General features: G+C 37.1%; 1 protein-coding gene across 1 annotated transcript; it reads right to left on the reverse strand.

Annotated features, from left to right (window-relative positions):
* Nucleotides 1–10010: 10010 nt before the first annotated feature.
* On the reverse strand, nt 10011–12348 carry LOC116030738 (pentatricopeptide repeat-containing protein DOT4, chloroplastic-like). Its single transcript, XM_031273059.1, has one exon. It carries the CDS (start codon nt 11994–11996, stop codon nt 10077–10079), a length of 1920 nt encoding a protein of 639 aa, XP_031128919.1. The 5' UTR covers nt 11997–12348; the 3' UTR covers nt 10011–10076.
* Between the last annotated feature and the right edge of the window lie 772 nt (nt 12349–13120).

Below are 13120 nucleotides of genomic sequence, written 5' to 3' on the forward strand. Positions count from 1 at the left end.
ATTTTTATAAAAAACGTAAGAAAATGATTTTTAAGATTTTTTATTTGTAATCTTTGATGCTCAAATTTGAATGCTATGTATTTAGTCGGACTAATTATTTGACCAAAGTTCATGTTAAATTTTATATTGTATTTTTTAATACACACTAACATATTCGTAGTATATGTTCAACAATTATGTCAACTATGATTGGAATGAGTTCGAACCTAAGACCTTTCTTATAGAAATGAATGAGTAAATTAAGAATAATAAATAGTTAACGGAATATTCCGTTACTAAAGTTTACACTAATGGTATGCAGGGTTATTTAAGGGAAGAAAATAATATAATAAAAGGATAAAGTAAAAAAAAATACTAAAATCAAAATAATTTGAACCATTTATTTTATCAAATAATTGTAACGGACATTGTTTAGTTCTTGTTATGGACCTAACTTTATTGGCTCTTGTTAAATGGTGTAATTGTACTTTTTAAAAGTTTAGCAACCTAATTTACTTTTCAGACAAATTTAGGGGCGTATTTGACTCTTTATCAAATTTTAAAACTTTATTACTTTGAATGGAATTAGTTTAATATAAAATATAATTTGTGGCGTAAATAACTTTTTGGTAACATTATTAGCCTTATTTGATGTATTTGAAATTTTAATTAATATATATTCAATATTAGTCTTGTTTCATTCGTCTCAATGAGATCTTTAAAATGGTATAGTTTTTTTTAATAATACAAATTTTAAATATAAATATTTAACAAAAAAAAAATGCATATAAAGCAAATAAAAGATACATTTGGAATTGTATAAATAAGGAAGGGCAAAAAAGTAATTTCACTCCTCATCTCACATTTGTTGTGTGTGAAAAACTGTTCACCTCTGAAAAAAATAAAATAAATATAAAATAAAAATAAAAATAATGGTGTTTGCTACTTAGCTTGGCGTGGGTTGGAGCACAACAAAATGATGGAACGGTGGTTTGGCGATGGATTTGCCTTTTTAACGGTTCCCTTGGAGACGGACAAATGTTGATCTGGAGTAATTTTTTTTTTTTTTGACCACGGAAATTTTCAGTCACTATTTAATGGTGTGCTTTGGGTAAACTTTACTCCTGTATAATATAGAGTAACTCACAAATCACACATGAAAGATAAATCACACTAAAAAGAACATATACATCGGACTTAATCAAGAGAGTATTGACAAAAATAGAACTCGTAATATTTCTTTGAAACAAAACTCATGACATTTAGATATAAGTATGTGCTCCACTGCACCAGTCGTTATACCATGGACCATGGTCCACAATGCATTGTGGATCATGGATCATGACTGATACTGTAGTTGTGTGAAATTGATACTGCAGTTGTATTGAACGGATACTGCAGTTGTGTTGAAAGGAAACTGCAGTTGCACGGAACAGAGGTCGTGTCATCCGTCTGGAACTGCAGTTGTGTTGAACTGATACTGCAGTTGTGTTGAAAGGATGTTGCAGTTGTGTTGAACGGATGGATGTCCTCTGTTCTGCGTAAATGCAGTTTTCTTTCAACACAACTGCAGTATCTTTTCAACACAATTGCAGTATCCGTTCAACACAACTGCAGTATCAGCCATGATCATGGTCCACAATGCATTGTGGACCATGGTCCACCATATAATTTGCGCCACTGCACGCCTCCACCCCACTAAAGGGTGTAGTAATGCTTTTTTGAAGCAATTGTTTGACTGTTTGTCAACCTCGAAAAGGAAAAAAAATATTGTTAGTACAAATATGATCATGATTTTTATATTAACAAATAACTTAAACTTGAGTATATGTTATTCCATCCATTTGAATATTTCGATTGCTCACAGGGAAAGTGTGGTGTCATTGTGTCAAAACTAACTATTTATAGGATCATTTCGTAAGAATTATGCTTGGTATACCCTTGGAAAATGTTAAGTTTCAAAAATAAATAAATAAAAGAGTAGAGACAGTTTAATAATTTGAATGAGTTAGTTATGAGAGAAAGTGTGGTGCTTATGAAGAAATGGCATCAAATCCTTCCTTTTATACGGGAGGTGGTGGATTTGAGCCTCAGTGGAGGCAATAATGACTCTTGTGCTTCAATAGGTTGAGAAAGTAGTTATTATTAACCATATTATTTCTATTATCATTATTATAATGTATTGACTTGTTATTTTGTAATTACTTAGTCAATAATAGGTTAGCTAGAGAATAGGAGAGTTATGTGTTTACTCTCCTATAGGACTCTTTTATTCACGTGTAACAGTTTCAACTGATTATCGACAACTCATCTGGTATCAGTAGTGTTAGGATCTTCTCTCCGATCATCTACCCATATGGCAAACACCACCACCACCCCTGTTGATCAGACCATCACCGTCGCCGGCCACCCCCCAAATAGTTCACACTGCCCACCACCACATCTCGATAAAACTAACGTCTCGGAATTTCCTTTACTGGCGTACGCAGATTGTGCCATTTTTGAAGGGGCAGAACCTTCTTGGCTTTCTGGATGATAGCCATCCATGTCCCCCAGCCACTCTAGGCTCTCCAATGCCGGCCGATGCCTCCACTGCGAACGCTGCCACACCCAATCTGGCGTACCAAGCGTGGGTGCAGCAGGACTAGTTCATCCTCTCGCTAATCATCTCCTCCTTAATCGACGAGGTGATGTATCTAGCGATAGGTCGAGACACCGAGCAAGCGGTTTGGACCTCCATCACCACCGCCCTCGCCTCCTCTACGCGCAACCGGTGCCTCAGCCTCCTCGGCCAGTTCCAGACGTTGCGACAGGGCAACTCCATTCCGGCTGAATACCTTGGCAAAGCACAGATGCTCGTCGAAGCTCTATCACTCGCCGGCCGACCGCTGTCGCCTGACGAAACCATCCTGTATGCTCTTCGCGGTTTGCGTCCGGAATTCCGGGCAATGGCGTCCTCACTCACGGTCGCCGGGTCTCTGGTGACTCTGCCGCAGCTTGCCGACCATCTGCAAGCCCAAGAATTCATCCATGCGGATGACCTGCTTCCTGCCGACATGTCGATACCGTCGGGCTCCCAGGCTCTCTACGCTGGGCGTGGTCGCGGCAACTATGGAGGACGACAAAACTCCAGCGGTCGAGGACGGCATGGACGTGGCAGAAACAACGGCAATCAGGGGTGTGGAAGGGGCGGAACTCCTCGTTGTCAAATCTGCAGATCACACGGCCATACTGCCGTGACTTGTTTCTGCCGGTATGCAGATCGTCAAGAATCCCAGGCTAACGTCGCATATTCCAGTGACGGAGTGGTCGCAAATTTGGTGGATGCTTGGTACCCCGATGATTCTATGTTGGATCATTCAACCAATTATTCGGGTGGCGATGTGCTGAAGGTTGGCAACGGAACACTTTTGGATGTTACTCGTGTGGGTCACTCGGTTATCCATTCCCACCCGCACAGTCTAAAAATGAACAATGTTTTATGCGTTCCTAAATTATCTTTGCCTTTATTGTCGGTCTATAAATTTACTAACGACAATGATGTCTTTTTTGAATTTCACAAAAGTTTCTTTATTGTGAAGGATTGCAAAACACAGGCAATTCTGCTTAAAGGGTCCACTGCGGGAGGTCTATACCAACTTCTCACTCCACGTAGTCATTTCGCGTTTCTGTCTGCCTGAGCCACTTCTGCTGTTTGGCACCAACGGTTAGGCCATCCACACAGTCAAGCCCTGGGTCGTGTTCTCCGGCTCTGTCCTGTTCTTCCCAATAAAGCCAGTTCGTCTTCAGTTTGCACCGCATGTCAAATGGGCAAATCAGCTAGATTTCCTTTAGATAGGGTTTCGAATCATAGCAATAATGTACTAGATTTAGTTTACACGGACATTTGGGGTCCGTCTCCAATTATTTCAGCTTCAGGTTATCGTTATTTCATACTGTTTGTAGATGACTATTCACGGTTTTGCTGGTTTTATCCATTAAGGCTAAAATCATATGTATACAAAATTTTTGATGCTTTTCGTGTCATGGTAGAATGACAATTCTCGCGTTCTATCAAAGCGATACAATCTGATTTAGGAGCCAAATATCGTCGCCTACATAAAGTTTTTGAGTCATTAGGCATCATTCACCGTCAATCCTGTGCCTATACACATGAACAAAATGGTCGGGTCGAGCGTCAGAACAGACACATTGTCGAAACTGGACTCGCCCTTCTAGCTGAAAGTTCCACACCTTTTAAATACTGGGACTACGCCTTTGAAGCTGCAACTTATCTAATCAATTGCCTACCCTCGTCTGCTATACACTTTGAAACACCTTATTACCGTGTCCACCGCAGTCATCCTCCATATACCTTTCTTCGGGTATTTGGTTATCTCTGTTTTCCTTATCTCCGACCTTATAATCGTCACAAGGTCGAGTACAGGTCAGCACCATGCGTGTTCTTAGGTTACCCAGTCTCATTTAGGGATACCGATGTCTGGACCTCAACACGGGTAATATCTTTATCTGTCGTCATGTGCGCTTTGATGAAAATGTGTTTCCTTTTGCTTTGCAGTCTCAACAGCTAAGACCCGTGTCCCAGGACAGCTCACCATATGGAGTCAGTCCACTCATTGTGACACCGCCGCCAATTCCTCTTGCTACTGCACCACCAGCAAGTCAAGATTCTGAGCCTTTGCCTGTCCTACCACCGTCAACATCAGACACCACGGAACACCCATCCTCTGGTCAAGCACAAACCACTTCTTCAGACACTCAACCTTATACAGGCAAGGTACAACAGGGTGGACATGTTATGAGAACACGACGCAAGACTAAGGGTACGGGGGAGCAATTTTATGCTCTCAATACTACAGTTGACCCAACATGTTATTCTCAAGCAGTCGGGCATTCCCAGTGGCGAGATGCCATGGATCAGGAGTTTAATGCTTTGCTCCACAATCACACTTGGAAGCTGGTACTGCCTTCATCACATATGAACATTATCGGGTGCAAGTGGGTATACCGCACCAAGAGAAAGGCGGATGGATCAGTAGAAAGGTATAAAGCGCGTCTTGTTGCGAAAGGTTTCAATCAGGTAGCAGGGGAAGACTTTTTTGACACTTTCAGTCCCGTTGTCAAAGCCACTACGGTTCGGATGCTGTTTTCATTGGCAGTTTCCAACTCCTGGACCCTACGCCAACTCGATGTCCACAATGCGTTTCTTAATGGCAATCTCGCAGAAACAGTATATATGAAGCAACCGCCAGGCTATGAGGACCCCTACATCCTGATATTCTACACCGAGCCGGCATGACTGATTGCAAACCTCTTGCTACACCGGCAGCTGTCACTCAACCAGCTACTCCCTCGTTGAATCCTTACGAAAACCCCACTCAGTATCGCCGAATAGTAGGTGCACTCCAGTATCTCACGATCACTCGCCCTGACCTATCTTATGCGGTCAACCGCCTCTGTTAGTTCATGCACTCTCCGATAGACGATCATTGGGCCATGTTGAAGCGTGTTCTGCGATACGTCAAGGGTACACAGGACTTTGGCTTGCGTGTTGTGACTTCTCCTGGTACAGAAATACATGCATACTCAGACTCAGACTGGGCAGGCTGCCCTATAGACCGAAAGTCGACTAGTGGCTACGTAGTTTACCTCGGTGACAATCTTATATCTTGGGTTTCTCGGAAGCAACGCACCGTAGCTCGGTCATCTACAGAGGCCGAGTACAAGGGACTAGCCGATGTTTCAACTGAAGTCACTTGGGTGGTATCTCTACTTGTTGAGTTGGGCCTTCATTCCGGCAAACCTGCTACTCAGTGGTGTGACAATCTCGGGGCCACCTACTTAGCGGCTAATCCGGTTTTTCATGCTCGCACCAAACACGTTGAGATTGACTACCATTTTGTTCGTGACAAAGTTGCGTCCGGGGATTTGCTTGTCAACTTTGTATCCACACGGGACCAAATTGCAGATATCTTCACCAAACCCTTACCGGCTCAGCGTTTTCAGTTTCTACGGACCAAGCTCAATGTTGCGGCAATACAACCTTGCACTTGAGGGGGAGTATTAACCATATTATTTGTATTATCATTATTATAATGTATTGACTTGTTATTTTGTAATTACTTAGTCAATAATAGGTTAGCTAGAGAATAGGAGAGTTATGTGTTTACTCTCCTATAGGACTCTTTTATTCACGTGTAACAGTTTCAACTGATTATCGACAACTCATCGTTATGAACAGATACTGCATTGTAATATAGTTAGTAGTATTCAAAAAAAAAAAAACTAAGGATAAATTGATTATTAGTTATGAGGAAAAGTGTGATGCTTATAAAGAAATTTATGATACTTTATTTAGAGAAAAAATGTAATACTTTTAAATCAAAATGTAATATTTAGGAGTTAGAAGAGTTACTTATGAGAAAAAGTATAATATTTATCAATGATAAATTGATTTATTAATTATGAAGAAAAGTGTAATATTAAATTACTAATTGATTGTTATTTAAGAGGAAAAATGTAATACTTATAAGGAAATGGATGCTACTTTTGTGGAGAAATGTAATACTTTTAAAACAAAATATAATATTTAGGAATTGAAAAGTCAATTATAAGGAAAAATATAATAGTTATAAGGAACCCGGCCAGTCTCATAGGAGTATTTTAAAAAAAGGGAAAATGTACTAATAGGTCATTGAACTATTTGGGATATAGCAATTAAGCCATCGAGCTCGAATAAGTTCCAAATTCATCCATGAACTCGAAAAAAAGGAGCAATTAGCATTTTTAGCAAGTTAACAACAGATTTGTACTGATTGGGATTTGGGATGCCATGTATATATTTTATTTTATGTTTTATTATTATTATTATCCTACTAAGCATTTGACCCTCTTTCTAGATGCCATGTTTTATATTTTTATTATATATATATATATATATATATATATATATATATATATATATATATATATATATATATATATATATATATATATATATGGATTTTTATTCAAATGTGGCCGCGCCCTTACGTGCGCCCGTGCGGTTTACACCACTCAATGTTAAGAAATGCACCACTCAATGTTACGAAATGCACCACTCAATGTTACGAAATGCACCACTCAATATATATATATTTGTACGTATATGTTATTGTACGAAAACACAAGGTAATTACTAGGATTATATATTTATAATAATTATTATTATTACTATTATTCTAATTATTTTTTTTGAGAAGATTATTCTAATTATTATTACTGTACAAAAATACAAGGTAATTACTAAGATTATATAATAATAATAATAATAATAATAATAATAATAATAATAATAATAAGGGAAAAATGACACTTTTTCTCCCATTGTTATAAGTATATAGAACTTTTCCCCCCTCAGTTATTAAAGTGGTGGTTTCCCCCCATGTAATGTTAAATTGACTTTTTTATCCTTAAAAATAATTATTTCATTTATTTTCTTCAACAAATTATTGCTTTTATGTATCGACAACCACGATTCGGTGGGAACATAACCGGACATTGTAGCAATCATACCAAAATAATATGGACGGTTCTGGTTACGATTCAGAATCGAAAAAATAACATAAAATAAAATAATTGTTGAACCGTGAACCGGAATTGAACCGCAGTCATATATAGTGAAAACGATGAAACACTTATTTTGATAAATCGATTCGGTTCGGTTCGGTTCGGTTTCAATTTCAATTTTAAACCGCCAATCAAAACTTATTTATTTATTTTATTTATTTTTATAATTTTATTTCTTATTTTTAAAATAGTCTAAATTCAACACTTAATTTTTTTTTTTTGGGTTCTGAATCATAACAGTAACCGTCCATACAATTTAGGTTCAATTGCTACAGTGTCCGATTAGGTTCGAATCGAACCATAATCTTCCATACATATTAGTAATAATTAGTTGGAGAAGAAAAATAAATGAAATAGTTATTTTTAAGGGCAAAAATGTTAATTTAATATTACATGGGTCAGGGGGGAAACCGCCACTTTAATAACTGAGGGGGGAAAAATGCTATATACATATAACATAGGGGGCAAAAGTGCCATTTTCCCTAATAATAATAATAATAATAATAATAATAATAATAATAATAATAATAATAATAATAATAATAATAATAATACCTTTGGTTTTTTTAACCGTAATTACAAACATATATGTAGAATTGAATTTGGTTTGCTATATCACCTTATATGTTCCAGGATGTATGTATAAATATATAATTAGGACATTAGTTGTATGTTACGGACGTGTACACACACATATATATATATATATATAATATAAAATATGACATTCAGGAAGAATGCTTAGTAAGATAATAATAATAATAAAATATAAAATAAAATATACACATGGCATCCTAATCAATGCAAACCTGTTGTTAACCTGCTAAAAATGCTAATTGTTCGTTTTTTTGTTTTTTTTTTTTCGGATTCATGGATAAATTTGGAGCTTATTTGAGTAGATGACTTAATTGCTATACCTCAAATAGTTCAATGGGCTATTTGTACATCTTCCGTTTAAAAAATAGTGTGTAATTACCAAAATGATACCATTCTTTTCATTTTTAGAAAAAGACATTAAAGTCAAATGCACCATAGAAAAATCCACCCTTCTTATATTTTTACATGAAAATAAATATCAAACATAATGAAAACTTCAGTGTACAGGATCCACTATTGGCAAATCCACCCTTCTTATATTTTTACATGAAAATAAGAGTTAATACCACAAATGGTCCTCTGACTATTGAGCTAGTACTCCTTTTAGTCATCGACTTTCAATTCGACCACAAATGGTCCTCTGACTTTAATTTTTGACCACAAATAGTCCTCCATTAAAAATTCTGTTAAATAGGTGTTAAATCTAAGGGTATCATCGTCAAATCGATATATATAATCGTCATAAAATAAAAATGTTTACAATTTTTCACCAACAAACATAATTGAAAAAATTAACAAATATAAATACTTCTAAATAAAAAGACAATACACGTTATTCTTGTAATTATGCGTACAAAATGAAAATTTAATATTAGAGCTATCTGTTTTTAATTTAACCAATAGATTAAAATGGAAGATTTTTTTTTAAACCATGTTTCCATAATTTTCATGGTTGTTCATACATGGATGATTAATAATTTTCACTTTTCATTAATCGATCAAACATTTTGTTTGGGACATAACTGAAGGTCGCCACCGTTGAATTAATATAATTAATCAAGTACAAATTGCAAATATTAATCATGGAATTTTTTTTAATTTGTTCATTTATGTGATTTGTCACATCCATTTTGTTATTATATTTATTAACTTAATGTTTATTAATGTTTGAAATTAATTATGGTGTCATATAATTCTAAAAAAGTAGTCATAATAATATTAATCAATTTGACGATATTACCCCTAAATTTAACACCTATTTAACAGAAATCTTAACGGAAGACTATTTGTTGTCAAAAATAAAAGTCAGAAGACCATTTGTGGTCGAATTGAAAGTCGATGACTGAAAGGAGTACTAACCTAAATAGTCAGAGGACTATTTGTGGTATTAACTCTGAAAATAAATATCAAACATAATGGAAAAATATAGCGTGTAAAGAGGCCGGGTGTTCGTGACGTTTGCATGTGTCTAAATTTGGTTTTTGCGATTTTTATTATTTGTCTATTAGTAGCTTTTTTTTTTTTTTTTTTACTATTTCGTTTGATTTTATTCCACGGTCTAAGAACCAGTTTGTTCATAGGTTGGCCACTATGACACAAATTCATATTGACCAGGGACAGTGTTCTCCTGATTTTTTGTCGATGCTTAATGCAATGATTTGTTTTTTGATTTTCAAAAAAGAAAATATCAAACATAATAATTTTGTAATAGTTATTGGTTGCAATCAGAACCAAAACTGGCACAACAGAGTAATCAAACTCTGCTATACTTGCCTCCTTGGTAATGAAACAATTATCAATGTGGGAATATAATATATTCCTGGTCTTGGCGCCCAATTGTTCTGTGAAGAACATCAATGACACGAGAATGTTGAATATATTCATGCTCTTCATTATAATTCCATTCTATGCATTGAGTCATTGACTTCAACGACACTATAACCCATCCCTTTCTTTCTCTTCTTTCCATCCATCAGTCGCCTCAACTTTTCTACCTCTTCCCATCTGCCCTGATCCGCGTATAAGTTTGATAGAATGACATAATAGCTCGCGTTTGTTGGGTCCAAAGAAATAAGCTGTTTGGCAACTAGTTCAGTCGATCCATGAGTTTTTCTACATCCAGCAAGCAGAGCTCCCCATATCCGCTTATCTGGCTCAATGGGCATTTTATTCACAAACTCAAGAGCTTCTTCTACGTTCCCTTGACGGCTAAGCATGTCCACCATACAAGCATAGTGTGCAAGTTTCGGAGTAATATCATATTTCTCTTCCATTGCGCGGAACCAGTTCCAACCCTCGTATTCAAGGCCACAATGACTACAAGCAGACAGGACAGATATGAAAACAACATCATTTGGTTGTATCCCATGAGACAACATGTCCAAGAAACACTCAAGAGCCTCGTTTCCATGACCATTGATCCCATAACCATTGATCATCGAACTCCAACATATGAGATCTTTGTCAGGATTTTCATCAAAAATGGTTTTCCCCTGCTGTATTCTTCCAAATTTACAATACATATCAATTAGTGCAGACGCTAAAAATGCATTAGATGTATAACCAAGTTTCATAACTTGTGTATGTATAATTTCTCCGAAATCTTGTGCTGCCATTGAAGAACAAGCCGGTAGTAAACTATGAAAAGCAAATTCATTAGGCTTCCCGTGTTCCAGTTGCATCCGTTTAAATATAGCCAGAGCATTACTGGGTTGCTCACTCTGGGCATAAGCCGAGATCATTGCACTCCAAGCAATGATATCTTTTTGGCTAAGAGAATCAAATAAAATCCTTGCTGTTTCAATACTTCCAAAGTTAGCATACATTTGAAGAAGTGCAGTCACGACAGAAATACATTTCAAAAATCCCGACTTTAGTGCAAAGCAATGAATTCCCAGTCCAGCTTTTGTCTCATTCAATTTGGAGGATGCTCCAATCACTTCTGTTATGATAGTTTCATCTATGTCAAAGCAACAAAACTGCATCTCATAGAAAAATCTCAAAGCTTTTCTATGACAGTGATTTTTTACACACCCAAGAATAATATTTTTCCAAGAAACAAGATCCTTGTGTTCTATGTGTCGAAAAACATAAATTGACTCTTTCAAACTCCCACACTTGGTGTACATATCCACAAGCGAATTCTGAACATTGACATGGGAGGTGAATGATCTTTTAATGGAAAAACCATGTACTTCTCTCCCAAATCTCAAATTGCCAAGATTTGCACAAGCCGGTAAGATACTCAAAATGCAAACATAATTTAGTAGAACACCACAGAATTGCATTTCTTTAAAAAGGTCAATGGCCAAAATATACTCTCCAATCTTCACAAAAGCCGAAATCATTGCACTCCACATAATAAAATCTTTCTCTGGTGCCTGTAGAAACAACTTCCACGCAGCTTCCATGTCCCAAACAGAATAAAAACCAAGAAGAGCTGTTATAATCGGCATTTTCAATTCAAATCCCATTTTTATAGCAAAACAGTGAATCCCCATTGTCAAATTGTCTGAGTCCATACAGGAAGATGCTCGAATGGAGCTTAGAACTGTCACATAGTTGGGCTTTAGATTGCTTGTAAGCATTCTCTTGAAAAGCTCAATGGCCTTCTGTGGCTGGTTTCTCTTGACGAAATTTGAAATCATCAATGTCCACGACACTACGTTATCGTCTTCATTTCCACAAATACAATGGACTTGATCTTGGAAATGCGAGCTCCGAGTTACATTGTATGTTGAGGTTCTGACAGAGAAATTTCGTTTGGAAAATCTTACAAACAGCTTGTGGGCATTTTGAAAAACAGGGTGCATGTCACAACCTGGAACCAATTAGGGTTTCTATGCTCCGAAGCGTTGTAGATAAACGCAGGCACTGTGGAGGCAAGTAAATGGTGCCATGGAGCTTGAAACTTACCCACTGCACAATGTCACTCTGTTAGTTGCTGAAGATTAGGAGAATGGAGACCTGGAGCAATGGAGATGGGCAGACGGAAATACGGCAATGGTGATGGGCAGCCGGCGGTGCAGCGATGAGCCGATGAGCGATCTGGCGTTGGCCGGTGAGCGGCGGGTTTCAGGCGTTAGGCGGCTGGCGTCGTGCGGTGGCGGCGGAGAACTGGCAGTGGCGAGTGGCGACTGTAAGCTGCGGCCTGCGGCTGAAGAAGTGAAGAGTGAAGACCCTCCCTGCCTGGCTGGAGTGGCTGCCTCTCTGCCACTCTGGTAGTCTACTACTCTGCTCTCTCAAGTGTGAACTGTGAAGCACTGAAGCGGGAACAATAAATTAATGAATCCTAATTTTTTAGGTGTGAAGGCCCAAGCGGGAGAGACTTTTGTTTAAACACGCCAGGCTTATAGGGTTGGCTCAATTACTTTATCGGGCTAATTAATTAAGTGATATTCATAGGCTTGGTTTCATATTTTTATAGTAGTATAGTATATGACTAGTATGTCTTAATTGTAACTAGTATTATACCCGTGCGGTGCACGGACAGAGATTTAGACACAAAAAGTACACTTATTTGAATATGAACGTAGCTAATAAATATTAAGATCATTGATTCTTTATGTGTATTTAAATTATACGCATTCTTGAACAACTGACTTTTATTATTTTAGATGAATGACTAAGTACTTCATGCTACACAACATTGTTAGTTGAAGTACTACTTTCTCTAACTTCGTTTGCAATCAAGATTCTTAACCCCTTAGGGTTGCTAACCCTTGAAGCAACAACGTATAGTTGACAATGAACAAACACTGATTTCCTTAACAGCAAACCTAGATGGGTTAATGTCCTTGACTCTTGTTTATAGTCATTGCGTGCGAAAGCATTAAAGGAAATTGTTTTCTTTGGAATTTGAATGACAATCTTATATCTGTTGGAGTCATTGACATTCTTACCAGAGTTGTTCCGAGTCAAAATTTTGCTTCCACCA

Source organism: Ipomoea triloba, chromosome 9 (assembly GCF_003576645.1).
Source record: "Ipomoea triloba cultivar NCNSP0323 chromosome 9, ASM357664v1".
Classification (NCBI taxonomy): domain Eukaryota; kingdom Viridiplantae; phylum Streptophyta; class Magnoliopsida; order Solanales; family Convolvulaceae; genus Ipomoea; species Ipomoea triloba.